This window comes from Sus scrofa, chromosome 14, assembly GCF_054392235.1.
Source record: "Sus scrofa isolate SSC_HxYL_T2T_F1_AM1 chromosome 14, Sscrofa_HxYL_maternal_Yorkshire_Landrace_v2.0, whole genome shotgun sequence".
Lineage (NCBI taxonomy): Eukaryota > Metazoa > Chordata > Mammalia > Artiodactyla > Suidae > Sus > Sus scrofa.
In genome coordinates this window covers 44,491,349-44,508,826 of record NC_139396.1, presented here as the reverse complement: position 1 = coordinate 44,508,826, position 17,478 = coordinate 44,491,349, and the positions used below count along the sequence as shown (strand labels likewise).

Genomic DNA, 17,478 nt, shown 5'->3' with positions numbered 1-17,478 from the left:
ATACCACCAGTGGTGAGGAAACGCATTGCAAGTCTTACAAACACCGATAACTGAAATATCAGATAAATATAAATATATATAAATAAATATAATAAATATCAGATAACTGCTGGCTGGCAGCTTGAAGGTAGTACTGTGTGGACTTGAAAAGCTTCCCCTTTCTCGCAGGAATACGTGTGTGAAGGTGCCGAAGGGCAGACGGAAGTCATGCCGGTGAGTGTCCCGCGTCCCCATGTCCCACCTCTTTGCCTCCCCACTGTGTCGGGCGGCTGCTTCTATAATGGCACAGCTCATGGCTCTCCCTTCTCTACACAGCTCTGGACGCCGCCCACGCCCCCACAGGACGACAATGACATATATATCGACTCGGTCATGTGTCTCATGTATGAGACGACGCCCATCCCAGAGTCCAAGCTGCCACCTGTGTATGTGAGGAAGGAGCGCCGGCGACATAAGACAGACCCCTCAGGTGGGCTCCGCACCTCCCAGCTCCTGCAGGGCCTGGGTAACCCCCTCTGGCCCTTCCCGCTCCCTCCCCTTCACCGGTCCTGGCTTGCTGAAGACAGCCTCTCTGTGCAGCCGCGGGCAGGAAGAAGAAGCAGCGCCACGGGGAGGCCGTCGTGCCCCCGAGGTCGCTGTTTGACCGCGCCACCCCGGGCATGTTGAAGATCCGGCGAGAGGGCAAGGAGCAGAAGAAGAACATTCTTTTGAAGCAGCAGACACAGTTCGCCAAGCCTCTGCCAACTTTTGCCAAACCGACAGCCGAGTCCGGGCCCGACAACCCCGAGTGGCTCATCAGCGAGGACTGGGCACTGCTGCAGGTGAGTCTCAGACTTGAGCTTTGTCGGGAGGCAACCCCCCCCCCCCCCGCCCACCCACTCCCAACAAGCGGGAAAACCGCTGGAACACAGCGTATTGACCTGCTGCACCTGAACCCGGTCCTCAGGCGGTGAAGCAGCTCCTTGAGCTGCCTCTGAATCTCACCATCGTGTCCCCGGCTCACACGCCCAACTGGGACCTCGTCAGTGACGTGGTCAACTCCTGCAGCCGCATCTACCGCTCCTCCAAGCAGTGCCGAAACCGCTACGAGAACGTGCTCATCCCCAGAGAAGAGGGGAAGGTGAGGCCACCCTGTTTCTCGGGGCAGCAGCTGCGGGAAGGTGGAGAGCGTGGCACTGGGCTGGGTCTCCACGTTGCGGGCAGCAGTCCTGGTGCTGAGGCCTTCCTTGGGGGCCGTTCGTGCTGCTGCACCATTGGGAAGTTCTGTGTGCTGTTGGTGGCCCAGCCCCTACCCCAGGTCGAGTGAATAGAGGAGTACTCGCTTTGTGCCATCAGCTCCTCCGCTGTGCTTCAAGGCCCTTTCCCTGGGCCTCTTGGCCACTACAGTGGTTTGAAGGGCACAGGACCCTGGTCCCCACAGAAGTCATTGCGAATGTCTGACAGAACAGCCAAGTGCTTGTGCCTTTCATTGGAAAGCCAGATGTAGTGGAGGCCCGGCCCCGAGAGTCAGTGCCGATGACAGGGTCTCTAGAAAGGGTCTCTCTTGAACCCAGTTTGTCCCTCCATTTCTCCATCGGGTCTCTTCATGCAGCTCCCTGCCTGCTTGCCATTCATTCCTTGCCTGTCCTCAGGAGGACGTCCACGGCCTCCATACAGAAGCCTTCACATACGGAGTCAGGCCAGCACTCACGCGTGGCCTGTGCCCCTTGGGGTGACGACCCTCACTTCAGTGATAGACGACCTGTCAGAGAGAGTTGCAAGCACACCTACATGTGTGTGCAGGGTCAGGAAGGTCCAGGGCTTTGGTGAACCTTATTCTTATGTGTCTGATTAGTGAAAATTGCTCCCTTTTTTTTTTTTTTTTCCTATAACCAGGCTTTAACAAATTGCAGTTTTCATTTTTCTAAAAACATCTGTCACAAAATAAGTGGAGTTCCCTCTGTGGCCCAGTGGGTTCAGGGCCCGGCATTGTTGCTGCTATAGCACAGGTTCCATCCCTGGCCTGGTAGCTTCCACATGCCATGAGTGAGGCCCCAAAAAAGAGGTGTGTTTGTTTATTTGTTTGAAAAAAAACTACAAAAAGGGCAGTCTTTCCTCAGGACACCGTTTTGTGATTCAGGATTTCCTGAAATTCTTTGTTAGGTCTGTTATGTTTTGGAAGTGTTTCTTACAGTGGCAATAACCTTGATATGGGATGTGGAACATAATAAAGCTAAAATATTATCGTCTGCCACAGCTCAAGTGTGAAGGTAGCCTAAAGAAAATAGCAAAACACGTTTGTAGGGTTCAAAGGTCAGGTTATGAATAAATTGGAAAACCTCGTTAAGTGCCTGTGCAGAGCATGGCATGGGATTCTGAGTGAACCAGTATTTCAGTGACCAGCAGCCATTTAATGTCCAGGATGTCCTTGGGCCTCTTGTGCCCGTGGGTAGAGGACTTGATCTCTGCATTAGGGGGCCACTCCTGAGCTGTCCTGAGGCTCCATCCCATTCATACCCATCGAAGCCTGTGTGGGGGTGGCGGCCAGAGGGGTGTGTCGACAGGAGACACGCGAGGTCCCATGGCCCCTCCCAGCCTGTTGCTGCCCCTTTTATCGAGTGGAGAGTTCACGCTTTGGCAAAACTGTAGCAGTGGTTCCTTTTCCTGGCATGTTGTCTTGTTCACCTCGACCTTGGCTGCTGTCTGGTGTGGGGTGTAACCTGCCTCTCTCTTCCTTGGGCAGTTTTATTCTGACACCGGAGCGCTTGCACCTGCAGCCCACATTCGGGAGGCTGCCACAGTCCCTGACAGGTCATTCACTTAGCGCAGGAGTGTGCAGCCTCCTCTACCCTTGCGGCTCTGGCTCCATCTGTCCATCTAGGCATCCTGGCTCCTGTCTAAGCACACTGTGCCTGACTCCCCTCGAGCAGCTCAGGGACGGGTGGAGAGTCCTGGGCCAGAAAGGAGTCAGTGATATGGCCCTGACCCGGTCTCTGACCAGCACTCTAGCCTCACACATGCCATGTGGCAGGACTGGGATTTTCTCCAGGCTTGAGAAGTCGCTCTGCAGTTGTCTGGGAGCAAGGAGACACATGGTTTCACTGTAGGGTCTATGAAGAAGAGGTTACCAGAGTCCCAGGAGTAGCCTCTGACATCACTGGATGTCTGTCCCTTATCGTCTGCTGAGGCCGGGTCAGCAGTGAGGATGCACTGGCTCCAGGTTGCTTGCTGTGTGACCCGGCCACACGGCCTGACTGCTCTCCCCAGCTGAAGGCAGGGCGTTCTCCCTCAGGGCATCCCGAGGCTGGGAGAGGTGATGTGTGGGCAGGCCTCGCCCTGGTCAGGGAGTGGCTGCTGGTGTTGTCGCTGCTATGTCTGCTGAGTCTCAGCCAGAAGGGCAGGAGGAGGGACTTGGCGTTTAGACCCAGGGTGTCACACTAGGCCTCCAAATGAGGCACCCCACTCACTGGGTCGCTGTCTGACTGTGCGGCCATCAATTCTGTTTCAGAGCAAGAACAACCGCCCTCTGCGTACAGGCCAAATGTACGCCCAGGACGAGAATGCCACACACACCCAGCTGTACACGAGCCACTTTGACCTGATGAAGATGACGGCTGGGAAGAGGAGCCCCCCCATCAAGCCCCTGTATGCCCCCGAGTTCTCACCTCCACCCGTGTGCTGAGTTGGCAGGGACTTGGTTTCACTGGTGGTTGTTCTGGGTCCCTTGCCCAGCACATTTTCCTTTGTCCAGTAATTCTCCTCTCTTTTTCTTTGCTGCAGGCTTGGCATGAATCCCTTTCAGAAAAACCCCAAGCACGCCTCTGTGTTGGCAGAAAGGTATTTCTGTATTTGTGACAAAGTTTTTGCTGTTTGAAATGCTTTAATATTTTCTTAAACTCAATGAACGTGCAGATGGTGTGGCCAGGTGTCAGCTGCAGGTGGCATTGTGGTGGGACAGGCCCAGCACGTGTGTCCCTGTTCGTGTGATGAGGGGTGTCTCTTCCTGCTGTGTGGCGGAGGACATGCTGGCAGCCCAGCTGGGGGGTGCAGGAGGGAGGGCAGCTTCTCCTCTCTCCCTCACGCCCTCCTCTGCTCAGGCCTATGTCTTGGCTACGCCTTAAAAATGTATTCAGTTGGGAGGGGTGAGCTTGCTTAGAAATTCTGCCAGGGGGGAATAAGAGGTCGGTGGAGAAGTGCCTAGGTGTGAGGGAGCAGATGGAGTCAAACAGAGTGGTGGAATCTGAGTTGCTTGGAATGTGGGTATCTGCTTTGAAACCCCTGCAACCCTCTGTATGTTTGCCTTTTTATACTAAAATATGAGAGACAGTTATACATTCAGCTGGAACTCAAGTGCCCTTCTGGCTCAAGCCTTCCTTGTTGCCAAGTAGGTTTTGCTCATAGTGCCTGACTTGGACCAGCCTGCTGAGAGCCCCCGGCCACACTGAGGGCCAAGGCCTGCGCTCTCAGCCCCACCCTGCTCCTGGCCTCCAAGCCTCCTAGCGGGAGGCTTTCCCCAGACACGCACATGGCTCGCCCCCTCCCCCAGGCCCTCACTCACATGTCACATTCACCTTGTTGGAACTCGCACCCTGGCCCCTGGTTTCTTCATGGTACAGATCACCTTTGTGTGTTTACCTGACTTACTAGTGTCTGTATGAGCTCCGTGGACTTGGGAATTCTAGAGGCTAGAGACACAGAGGTCCCATGTGTACCTGCTGATGGGGTCCATGAGCTATTTCATTACCTGGTTTTCTTAACAAGTTGTGTGCCTGGCACCATGCTGGGCCTGGGGTTCAGCAGTGAGCAAGATGGGCCCAGTCCTGCCCTTCCTGCTTGTCACCTGCAAGACACAAACTAGAGCTCAGGCTGGCAGAGCTGAGGGCAGGCCAGTTGCAAGCTGGCAGGTGCAGCTGGGCTGGAGGAGATGGGGCAGTGTTCCTATTGAGTCCTTATTCCTGCCAAGGGGTTGCTGTGGTTGGGAGTGCCTGGTGCTGAGAGAGGGCGACTAGAAGGCCATTCCCAGGGTGCAGGAAAGGACGTCCCAGCATGGCATCACCAGGGTGGGGGACAGGTGAGCAGGGACCCACGGCAGTGGGGAGGTGACTGAGGACCTTGGCAGAAGAAGGTGTGGAGTGAGCTAGAGAGGGGCCACTAGGTGAGCATAGACCTGGAGAGGGTCTCAGTGGCTTAGTCTTGTTTTTGTGCATTTGGTTCAGGTGGGCCAGGTGGGTCCTGTTTAAATGCTGGTACACAGGATGAGGAGGAGGTAGGAGGGTAAGGGTAGAGGAGAGCCCTGGGGAGGCAGCAGAGATGGGGTGGGGCTCAGTCACTGCAGGCCAGCTGTGCTATGGGAGCCTCTCAAGGGGACAGGCCGGCTGCTTGGGGAGGAAGCAGGGAATGCTGGGCACATGGGCCGTCACCACGGGTGGTGGTTGGCTTTTCTTTCCAGTGGTGGAGGCCTAGAGCAGGCCGATGGGGAGTCCAGTGTGGCTCTGGCATTACCACTGAGTGTGGTGGAGCAATACGAGTGAGCAAAGGCCAGACTGTTAACGGGGCAGCAGGGCATACCAGGGGGCCAAGTGGACTGACTGAGGGAGGTCAGAGAATGGGAGAGCATGACGTGGAAAGGCCGCTGTCCAGAGGTGCAACCCAGCACCAGCCCCTGGGCTGTGTGGTGCAACACCCTCAAACACAGAGGAGGCCCACAAAGGCAAAGCCAGCCTCCCTGTGACAGGAGGTGGGGAAGCTAGGGAGAGCTGGGCTGATAGGGACCCTACCTCCCACATAGGACTTGCTGGTTGGGCTTTGATGATAGGGAGCCTGGCGCCATGGAAAGTGGGAGTGTTCTGGCTTCCTATCTAGCAGGCTGGGGTGGGACCTGGGGAACAGAGGGTGTGGGAGGCCCCTTGGAGGAGGGTTCATGCTCAGGTGGGGAGGGAGGCCCGGCTTTGAGCAGGTGTGCAGTTAGGTGGGCTTCAGGGAGAGGCCCTGCACCGAGTGGCTTTCTTGCCCATTTATGGCTTGGGGCACCTGCTATTCTGGGCCCCGTGGGGCCTGCTGCTGCAGAGGACCTGGCCAAGGCCTGCCTTTTGGAAGGCTCTCTGTTGGAAGGGAATGGGAGACGTGGCCTGGATAGACTGCAGCAGTCCTACTGTTTTCCAAGGCTGATCCACTCGGTGCCCAGGACTTTGGGGCTTGGTAGGAGTTGTACCCCAGCTTGGGAAATGAGGGCTTTGGGTTTTTAGAATGTTTGTCTACTTTAGAACTTGTGGTTTCTTACTAATTTTTCTTTTGTCTTCAGTGGAATCAACTACGACAAACCACTGCCTCCTATTCAGGTTGCGTCTCTCCGTGCTGAGCGAATTGCCAAGGAGAAAAAGGTGTGGTAGGCAGGAGGGCAGGGCTGGAGTGGCTGGCAGGGTGGCCAGACAGGCTGGCGTGCTGGCTCCTCACAGCTCCTTTCCTTCCTGACCCTATAGGCACTGGCCGACCAGCAGAAGGCACAGCAGCCGCCCGTGGCACAGCCTCCACCGCCCCCTCCTCAACCACAGCCCCCACCACCCCAGCAGCCGCCTCCGCCTTTGCCCCAGCCCCAGGCCACCAGCAGCCAGCAGCCCACAGGGCCACCAGCTGTCCAACCCCAGGCCCAGGCACAGCCCCCGGCGCAGCCTACACAGCCCCCACCCAAAGCGCCCCCTGCGATCACAACGGTGGGCAGTGCTGCAGTGCTGGTGAGAAGGCGCCCAGGGTGGTGGTATTGGTGCAGAGCAGTCTGTTCAAGTGCACCCGCACTGAGAGTCCCACAGACCTTTCTCCCTGGGCAAGCAGAGAAAGCTAGTCTTTCCCTGAAGGGGCCGTGGCCTCACCCTGCTCTGCCAGCTCTGCTCTCTATGGGGTTCACTCAGCAGGGACCTGGGAGTTGGAGGCCATTCTTGGTGGAGGGACCAGGAAATACGGGATTAGGATTTGGGGAAGCTAACTGTAAAGAGGTCACCCCCTCTCATCTGACTTGCAGAGCAGTTACTGTGAGTGTAGATTCCCCTCCCCTGCCTCGCCCCACTTGCCCTCAGCATGTGCCTGCCCTGAGAGGAAAGCCGTAAAACACATTAAAAAAATGTGTTGGAGTTCCCATCGCAGCTCAGTGGTATCGAACCTGACTAGTATCCATGGAGATGTGGGTTCGATCCCTGACCTCGCTCAGTGGGTTAAGGATCCTGTGTTGCCATGTGGTGTAGGTCGCAGAACATGGCTTGAATCTGGTGTGGCTGCGGCTGTGGCTGTGGTGTTGGCTGGCAGCTGTAGCGCCAATTTAAACCCTAGACTGGGAACTTCCATATGCTCTACGTGTGGCCCTAAAAAAAAAAAAAATCCAAAAAACAAAGGAAAGGTGCGTAATGATTTTACACACCCCATACTGTCACTACCATCCCTTGACGTGTTTCCTTTCTGCGTGTGCCAAGTGACATGTTAATATACTCTGCATGGGGAAGCAGCACCACCTCGCGTGGCCAGCTGGGCTCAGCGTGGTCTTGTTTTACGGAGTTGTTTCCTCCTTCTAGTCATGGGCACTTGGGTGGCTCTGTCCTTTATTGTTCAGAAAACTAAGCAACTGCTGGTTGTGAGGGCGGCTCCCTGCTCAGGGAGGACGGACATCGGTGGGTCAGCAGTGGCTTTCTGCAGAGCCGACCCCTGGGCTGAGGCCACATGATGTTAGAAAGAATGGAAAACAGCAAGCGTGAAGGCCCTGAGCTTGGCACGTGTGAGGTCAGAAGGACCAGCCTGGCTGGAGCCTGGTGACCGAGCGATGGGCCGTGTAACCATGATTAGGAGTTTGGACTTGATTCTTTTTTTTTTTTTGTCTTTTTTTGCTATTTCTTGGGCTTCTCCCGTGGCATATGGAGGTTCCCAGGCTAGGGGTCGAATTGGAGCTGTAGCTGCCAGCCTACGCCAGAGCCACAGCAACTCTGGACCCGAGCCGTGTCTGCAACCTACACCACAGCTCACAGCAACACCAGATCGTTAACCCACTGAGCAAGGGCAGGGATCCAATCCGCAACCTCATGGTTCCTAGTCGGATTTGTTAACCACTGCGCCACGACGGGAACTCTGGACTTGATTCTGATGAAGTGGACCTTTGGAGGGTTTACACAGGGGAGAGCTGAGCTGAAAGGGTTTGTTTTTTCTCAGCAGGCAGGAGCCATCAAGACGTCAGTCACAGGGACAAGCATGCCCACAGGTAAGAAGTCAGAGATGCCCCAGTAAGAGTGAGTTCTGGCCTGTCCTCCTGCCTCACAGTCCTCTCTCTGCAGGCACAGTCAGCGGAAACGTGATCGTGAACACCATTGCGGGTGTCCCCGCTGCCACCTTCCAGTCCATCAACAAGCGCCTTGCTTCACCCGTGGCGCCTGGAGCCTTGACTGTGAGTTGTCCCTGCTCTTGGGTGCTTTTGCTGGCATGTATGACCTAGGCTGGGATGCCGTAGAAGTTGTGGTTTTTTTTTTAAAAAATTCTCTTGGTACAGGAAGTCCTGACCTAGTTGGAATTTCATAAAGTACTGAGAACATTCAGGTGTTCGGAGTGTAGTTCCTTCATCCCACCTTCTCAGGGAGCATGTGTTGAAATATCCACAGTGATTCCCGAAGGAGGAAGTCAGGGTGTAAGGTGCCCCACGTGCCATAGTGACAGGTTTGCCCATGTGAGTGAATGCGGGGCCATTGCATAGCGTTGCACAAGGGCGGGACACACCTTTGTACACATGCTGGAGTGTGGGTGCTAGTCGGGGCATGAAGGTGGTTAGTCAGTTTATGGGGTGTCTAGGCCCAGGCGTGGGAAGCAGGTAGGGGTAAGACTTGAGCAGAGGGAAAGATGGGGACATGCGTGACCCCTGAGCACCTAATGTGGAGGAAGCAGGGCACTTCCAAAGGATACTCCTGCTTGTCTGGTATTTCACCATCAAGAATAGAAATAAATAACTGAAGTTAAGGAGTTTAAATGTACATCTTGAGTTCCAGTTCAGCCACACACCTAAAGGCAGCACAAGCCCTGAATGAAAAGAGGCTGCAGTGCTTTGGCAGGCAGAGTGATGTCTCTCTTTGGTTTTGAAAAATGTCTTTCCCATGAGAGTGCGCTGTAGGAATCTAGAGAGTGTGGTGTTGACAAAAGGATAGACATGTAGGTCCATGCAGTAGGGTAGAGTCCAGAAGTAGACCCACATGTACCTAGTCCATTGATGCCAGAGGAGAAATTCTTGCTGTGGCACAGTGGGTTGATGATCAGCTTGTCTGTGTGGTGTTGCCAGTTCAGTTTTCCTCTGGTGCAGTGGGTTAAGGATCCGGTGTTTATGGCTCCTGCCAGTTGTGGTGTAGGTCACAGTTGTGGCTCGGATTTAATCCCTGGCCTCAGAGCTTCCAGGTACTGAGGGTGTGGCCGGAAAAGGAAAAAAGAAAAAAAAAAAAAGTGCCAGAGGAATGCAGTGGAGGAAAGATGGTCTTTTCTACAAATGGTGCTGGAGGAATTGGGAAGCCATATGTAAAACAACGAACTCTTACTTACACTGTATGTAAAAAGTCACTCAAAACAGATCACAGGAGTTCCCGTTGTGGCTCAGCAGTAACAAACCCGACTAGTATTCATGAGGATATGGATTTGATCCCTGGCCCCGCTGAGTGGGTTAAGGACCCAGCATGGCTGTGAGCTGTGGTGTAGGTCGTAGGCTGGCAGCTGCAGCTCTGATTCAACCTCTAGCCTGGAAACGTCCATAAGCCACAGGTGCAGCCCTTTAAAAAAAAAAACGGTGGGGGGTGGAATCATAGGCCCAAATGTAAAAACTAAAACTATAAAATTTCTAGAAGAAAACATAGACTATCTTTGCTAGCTTGGTTGAGGCAAAGATTTCTTAAGATACCAAAAGCCTATGGATTACGGGACAAAAAATAAATTTGGCTTCATCAAATCAAGAACTTATGCTCTTTGGAAAATGTTAATAAAAGCATGGAAAATATTTGTAGAACATATCTGGTAAAGGACTGGTCTTCAGATTATATGAAGATTTGTCAGTCCGTAATAAGAAAACAAACAGTTTTTAAAAATGGACAGATGTGAGCAGTTACTTCACCTCAGAAGATACCTGGGTAGCAAATACATGTGAAAAGATATTGAAGATTATTAGGGATGTAAGTTAAAACCACAAAAATCAAATACTACCCATCTATGAGAATGGCTTTAAAAACAAGGAAAAAAAACCTGGCACTATCAAATGCTGGTGAGATGCAGAACAACTGGAATTTTCATTACTGCTAGGAAAGTGCAGAATCTTAAGTCATTCTGGAAAACTGAGTTCAGTTATTTCTTATAAAAATTAAACATACACTTACATATGCTTGCTCTACAGCCTGTCAGTTCCACTCCTAGGTTTTCCCCCAAGTGAAATGAAGACATAAGTCTGCACAGAGAAACCTGAACATGAGCATGTTTAGTGGCTGTATTCTTTAATTACTAAATAAGGGAACAACCCAAATGTCCTTTAGCTGGTGAGTGTGAGGAAAACCTGGTACAGTCACACTGTCCAGTACTGCCTGGCAGCACAAAGCAGCAAACTGCCGCTGCATGAGGCAGCATGCATGGATCCCAGATGCAGTTTGCTGCAGATAGGAGCTTTGAAAATCTTCATATGTATGATTCCATTTAAACTTAATCTGGAAAAGGCAGAGCTTTAGGGACAAAAAACAGGTATGTTCTATATCTGATGACTATTCGGTCACATACGTTTGTGAAAATTCATGGAACTGTATTCAAGAAACAGGTGCATTGTGCTGTATGTAACTAATACCTCAGTAAATTGGGTTCAAAACTACTTTGGGCAGCAGATTATGTATGAAAACAGTTTCGCTAGTATGTGGTTTGGGATTATTCCATTTATTTGCTTTTTTATCGACGTTATAGTAACACACTTCAGCCTCAGCTGCTTCACTAAATAGCAGAAGCTATTAGTTAGGCTGTGGCATCAGGACCATTTCGTATGACAAAGACCTATTTCTGTGGTAATATGGTGATGTTTATATTTTTTTAATTTCAGATATTACCACATTCTTTTATTTAGTCTCTTATGTGGATGTCTCTTCACTAAGGCAAATATTTATGTGCTGACGTTCAAAAAAAAAGTTGTCAGGTCTTCAGTTCCCAACTCATAGTCACCAGCCCTGGTCACAGCCCCCATTGGAAAAACGTGCACTAAGGGGACCAGGACCAGGCCATGCACTGGCAGCCCAGCAGCACGGTGATCCCAATGCATCCTGCTCACCTGATTGCTGGTTGCCCGCTCTATGGTGATGTTTTAAAAAGATAAAGCAATTGGAGTTCCTGTTGTGGCTCAGAGGTAACAAATCCGACTAGTTTCCATGAGGAGGCAGCTTCAATCCCTGGCCTCGATCATTGGGTTAAGGATCCGGCGTTGCCGTGAGCTGTGGTATAGGTAGGTGGCAGACACAGCTTGAATCTAGCATTGCTATGGCTGTGGTGTAGGCCAGCAGCTGCAGCTCGATTCAACCCCTAGCCGGGGAACTTCCATATGCCTCAGTTGCAACCCTAAAAAAGCAAAAAACTGAAAAAAATTAAAAAAAAAAAAAAAAAAAAGGTTAAGCTTCCTCCCACTTCTCAGATGGTAAATTAAGGTCTTGGGGTGGGGGTGGGGGCTTCAAATGTCCCCATCAGCCTCCATAGGTATATCATACAAAAAAAAAGATAAAGTATTCATCTACCATTTTTGTGTGTGTTTTTTTTTGTTGTTGTTGTTTCTTTTTTTCTTTTTACAGCCACACCTGCAGCATGTGGAAGTTCCCAGGCCGGGGATCGAACCTGTGTCCTCACACAGTGTTGGGTCATTAACCTCCTGAGCCACAACAGGAACTTGATCACCATGTATTCTTTGAATAGCTCGTATAGACAAGACACTATGTGGGGCTAGAAGTATGAATCAAGCACATGGTGTGCTTTCATGGGGTCCCTACAGTCCTGTGGCTGGAACATAAAAGAGGTCCAGATAACAGGGAAGGTTTTCTGAGGAAGGCAGCATTGGGCTTCTGCGGGATGGGGAAATGTCTCCACAAAAATGGCACATTGTGTGAGCACAGGTTCATCAGTGGGCGAGTGAGTGGTGTGCATGGGGAGCAGCAAGTAGTTGTGTTTGGATGGGGCATTAGCAGAGAAGTGGCTGTTCCCATGGCCTCCAAGAGGCTCTTGAGCGTCTCCACGTGCGTGGTCTTTTGTGATGCCGAGGCTGGGTCATCATGGGGTTTGGATCTCAGGCTAAAGAATATGGGTTTCATTCACCAGACAATGGAGAGCCCTTGAAAGTCTTCAAGCAGAGGTGCATTTTAGGAAAATTCGTATGATGTTACGTGTGTGGGGTGGATTAGAGCAGAAAAGGTTAAAGAGAAGACTGTTTCATTAGTGCAGGAAAGGACTTCTGTTTCTCGTAATGAGGCAACTTACTTACTTACATCACTCTCCTAATGAAAAGAACTGAAATTACTGGATAAATTTTTTTTTTTTGTTTTGTTTTTGTTTTTGTTTTTTTAGGGCTATACCTGCGGCATATGGAGGTTCCCAGGCTAGGGGTCTAGTTAGAGCTACAGCTGCTGGCCTACACCACAGCCACAGCAACAAGGAACCCAAGCCACTTCTGCAACATACAACACACCTCACAGCAACAACAGATCTTTAACCCACTGAGCAAGGCCAGGGATCAAACCACTACCTCATGGTTCCTAGTTGGATTCGTTTCCACTGCGCCGTGACATGAACTCCTGGATAAAAATTTTAAAGCATCTTAAAAGCTCCAAGGAGCTGACGAAAGAGTAATTATTAGGCCAAAATCTAAGGGAAGAAGAAGCCCAGAGGGATAAACAGGGTGCCCTGAGGCTGTTTGCCTTGGCATGCATGTCACCTTGTTGAATAGGGAACTCCCAAGGCTTGGCTCGCCCAGGTGGAGACTCTAAAAAGAGGCATTGATACCTTGAGACAGGACCCAAATGACTAAGCTTTTAGGGCAGGGGGGTGAACCAGAAGTAAAATCGGTCTGCCCTCTACCCTCATGCTGAAAAGGAGTGGGGGCTCTCTGTCAATTTGCAGCTCAAGTTGATGTTGCCTCAAAAGGCCCCCAAACAGCCTCAAATCAAGTGACATAGACTGGGCGGTGTTTCTGGGTAAGTGGTCGAAGTCAAAGGAAGATTTTTCTGGAGGAATATGGCTTCATCCCAGACTTCTTAGAACATCCACAATGATTTTCAAGTATGTTGAGCAGTGTGTAATAGAAGATAACCAAGGACAGAAGGAAAGAAGTGAGTGAGAACAAGCAGAAACAACAAACAATAAGTAGACTCTTAGAGACTTGAGATCGCGGGATTATCAGGCATAGATTATAAAACAATTATATTTTCTGTTTTAAAAAAATAACAGAGAAGCTTGCAAATGTCTGTAAAAACCAAGAAACTAGGAGTTCCCGTCGTGGCGCAGTGGTTAACAAATCCAACTAGGAACCATGAGGTTGCGGGTTCGATCCCTGGCCTTGCTCAGTGGGTTAAGGATCTGGCGTTGACATGAGCTGTGGTGTAGATTACAGACGCAGCTTGGATCCTGTGTTGCTGTGGCTCTGGTGTAGGCCAGCGGGTACAGCACCGATTCGACCCCTAGCCTGGGAACCTCCATATGCCACGGGAGCAGCCCAAGAAATTGCAGAAAGCCAAAAAAAAAAAAAAAAAAAAGAAACTATACTGAAAAAGAATATACAGAAGTTTAAGAAATGAATAATATGATTACCAGCTTTTAAAAATAAATAACTTATAATTGGGCTTAATATCAGTTTCCACATAGTTGAAGAGAGACTTGGTGAACTGGAAGATGCATCAGAAGTTTTCCCAGTGCAGTGCTGGGAGACAGCAAATGGAGGCACTGGAGAGGGTTGAAGGCCACAGGAGGTTGAGTGAGAGGATGTAGTACATGACAAACGGAGTTCCACATGGAGAGCAGAGGCAGTACTTGAAGATGCACGAGATTCCCAGAACTGATTGATGGCACAGATCCCTATCCACCAAAACCCAGCCAAGCCCAGGCAGGGATGATGACAGGGAATCCACACCTACATAGTGCCAGCAACAAGGAGGTCTTTAAAACAGCCAGGAGGTGTTCCTGTCATGGCTCAGCGGAAACAAATCTGACTAGTATCCGTGAGGAATCAGGTTCTATCCCTGGCCTTCCTCAGTGGGTTAAGGATCCCACTGAGCCGCGAGCTGTGGTATAGGTCAGAGTTGCAGATCTGGCGTTGCTGTGGCTGTGGTGTAGGCCAGCAGCTACAATTCCAATTTGACCCCTAACTTGGGAACCTCCATATGCTGCAGGTGCAGCCCTAATAAATAAATAAATAAATAAATAAATAAAACAGGCAGGAAAAGGTCAGACTGCCTTCCAAGGTACAGTCTGCTTACTTTGCTGTGGTAGTAATGAAGCCAGGAGCCATTGCCTGGAGTACAGTAGCATCTTTGCTGTAGTAAGAGACTAACTGCCAGCCAGCCCTGATGTTCTCTGTCTTCTGAAAATAACTTCAACAACAAGGATAAAGGGAAAATATTTTCAAACAAAACCTAAGAGAATGACTAAATCTTTACTGAATGAGGTACTGTCATACCTTGGTCCTGGGGATTGATTCCAGAACCTGTTGTGAATGCTGGAATCTGAGGATGCTCAGTCCCAGGGTCAGCCCTGGGCATCCGTGCTTCCACCCTGATCATGTAGCACTGCAGCACGTACACATTGAAAAGAAATACACATACAGATGGACCCACACAGTTCACATCCGTGTTGTTCAAGGGTCAGCTGTACTATATGGAGTTCCTATGTGGCTCAGTGGTTTAAGGATTCGGCATTGTCACTGCTCTGTGTTACTTTTGTTTTTGGCCTCACTTGGGGCATGTGGAAGTTCACAGGCTAGGGATCGAACCTGCACCAGATCCACCTGGCACAGGTTCAATCCCTGGCCCGGAAACTTCCACATGCCATGCCAAAAACGGATTGGCTATACTTTAAGCAGATGTTCCTAGACAGGAGGTCTGAGAAATGAGAGCAGGGGAAGCGTTGTGAACTAATTGAGGTGAAATGGACTTTATAAACAACAGTGACATATTGTGGGTAACTAAGGTAGAAATAACTACACAATGACATGGAAGCTGGGGAAGGGCTAATGTGTTTAAGGACTTCTTTATTGTTCAAGAAAAGTGTAAGATTATTGATTAGATTTTGGTTTTGTTTCTTTTTTTCTTTTTAAGGCTACACCCAAGGCATATGGAAGTTCCCAGGCTAGGGGTCAAATCAGAGCTACAGCTCTGTTGGCCTGAACTGCAGCCACAGCAACACCAGATCCAAGCCGCATCTGTGAGCTACACCACAGCTCATGGCAACATCGAATCCTTAACCCACTAAGCGGGACCAGGGATCAAACCTGCGTCCTTATGGATACTAGTTCATTCCCACAACAGGAACTCCTAGACTTTGTATTTGATATATTTTTAGACAAGCCACCAAAAGAATAAAAATAGAGTATATAACTTCCAAACATTTGAAGGAAAAAGTGGGATAAGAAAAAAATAAAGGATGGCAAGAGAGAGGATTAAAAAATAGAACAGGAGTTCCCATTGTGACTCAGCTATAATGACTCCAACTAGTATCCATGCAGACTTGGGTTCGATCCCTGGCCCCGCTCAGTGGGTTAAGGATCCAACATTGTCGTGAGGACGAAGCTCGGATCTAGCGTGGCTGTGGCTGTGGCATAGGCCTGCAGCTGCAGTTCCAACTCGACCCTTAGCCTGGGAACTTCCATATGCCATGGGTGCAGCCCTAAAAAGACCAAAAAAAAAAAAAAAAAAAAAAAATAGCACAGTTAGACTGAGTAGGAAACAGACTAAGATGCTAGGTTTAGATTTAAATATATAAGTAATGAAATGTAAAAGATGTGAAATTAAATGGTGCAGGAAAACGTAATGACTGCACCAGAGGACCAGCAGAGACCAGGGTCACATTTAAGGGCAATTTCAGAGGTGGCATCAGTAGAGCTGATTTGCCACCAATTTGTTTTGGGGCCCTGGCCACTGTGACTCCGAGGGACACAGGACATGGTGAGGCTGCTCCATGGTGTTAGTGAGGCCTGGAGCAGGTGGGAGCAGGTTGAGGGCTGTAGCTCCCACATCCAGCCGGGGGGGTAAACACAGGCATCTAGAGGGTACTCAGAAAACTCATGATCTGTGGAACCAAGGTCTTTTGAGTGAAGACAGAGCGACAGGGACAGGTAGTGTCTTAGAGGGGGCTGGGAGCGTTGTGTCCTTCCCATGGGTAACCCAGCCCCTCTGTAGCTCAAGGCACATGATCTGAATTTGCAGTGAAACAATCTCTCAGCACTTGGTCAAGGGCCGGCATTTGGAATGGGCCTTGTTTTCTTGAATTTAGCACTTGGTGCCCTTTTCCTGCAGTGACTGTAAAGAACCTTGAAGAGTGTGAAGCAACCTGATGGTTTCCTTTTCCCCTTGCCTTTTCCAGACCTCCGGAGGCTCTGCTCCTGCCCAGGTGGTCCACACCCAGCCCCGAGCAGTTGGCTCCCCGGCCACGGCCGCCTCTGACCTGGTGTCCCTGGCGCCAACTCAGGGTGTTCGGGCAGTCACATCAGTGACAGCTTCGGCAGTGGTCACGACCAGCCTGACCCCAGTGCAGACCCCGACCCGGTCTTTGGTGACTCAGGTGTCCCAAGGTAAGGGCAGCGTTGGCATCCTGGGTGCCCAGCCCTGCTGCTAAGGCAGCTTAGGCCTGGTGCAGGTGCCTGTGTGGGAGGCGCAGTGGGCATGCGGGCGGCTGTGTGCAGCCTCACCAGACAACCTCTTCCAGCCACAGGCGTTCAGCTTCCGGGGAAAACCATCACGCCTGCGCACTTCCAGCTGCTCAGGCAGCAGCAGCAGCAGCAGCAGCAGCAGCAGCAACAGCAGCAGCAACAGCAGCAGGCGGCCTCCCAAGTGCAGGTCCCGCAGATCCAGGGCCAGGCCCAGTCACCAGCACAGATCAAAGCTGTGGGCAAGTTGGCGCCGGTGAGCATCTTCTGGAAGCTGTGGACACACCCTGTGTGGTGATGCCTTGTCCTGTCACATGGTTCCAAATGTGTTTTGCACCGTCGGCCATTGTCTTTATGTGGGGAGTGTCTGTGTCATCTTAGAGATACTTTCCATGGGGTGCGCTCTCATGATCATGTGACCATCTCGTTCCCAGCTCTTTGGAGGCCTTACTCCCCGACCCCAAGTGTATCTTCCCACTCACCTGCTTGTACTCTGTGCAGCAGCTCAGGCTCCAGAGAGAACTGGAAGGCCACTTGGACCCTTTCCCAGCCAGAGACGGTGGTGGTGGAAAGTGTTCTCGGTAGCTTAGAGCTGTTTCTGCAGGGACAGTGCACTTGCAGTGTCGTTTCTCAGA

General features: G+C 50.9%; 1 protein-coding gene across 50 annotated transcripts in view; it reads left to right on the top strand.

The window, feature by feature from the left end:
• The window catches only part of EP400 (E1A binding protein p400), a 106,740-nt gene that overhangs the window by 80,191 nt on the left and 9,071 nt on the right, over positions 1–17,478 (top strand). For 28 of the 50 annotated variants that reach the window (XM_084993449.1, XM_005670520.4, XM_084993442.1 and 25 more), the window contains 12 exons: positions 169–213; positions 316–469; positions 580–821; positions 947–1,120; positions 3,488–3,624; positions 3,760–3,816; positions 6,281–6,359; positions 6,459–6,710; positions 8,167–8,215; positions 8,289–8,398; positions 16,561–16,768; positions 16,903–17,099. In XM_084993449.1, the coding sequence (XP_084849575.1) occupies positions 169–213; positions 316–469; positions 580–821; positions 947–1,120; positions 3,488–3,624; positions 3,760–3,816; positions 6,281–6,359; positions 6,459–6,710; positions 8,167–8,215; positions 8,289–8,398; positions 16,561–16,768; positions 16,903–17,099 (1,704 nt within the window). The remainder of the gene's footprint in view (positions 1–168; positions 214–315; positions 470–579; positions 822–946; positions 1,121–3,487; positions 3,625–3,759; positions 3,817–6,280; positions 6,360–6,458; positions 6,711–8,166; positions 8,216–8,288; positions 8,399–16,560; positions 16,769–16,902; positions 17,100–17,478) is intronic. The other 22 variants (XM_084993440.1, XM_084993446.1, XM_084993434.1 and 19 more) reach the window with 1 other exon arrangement.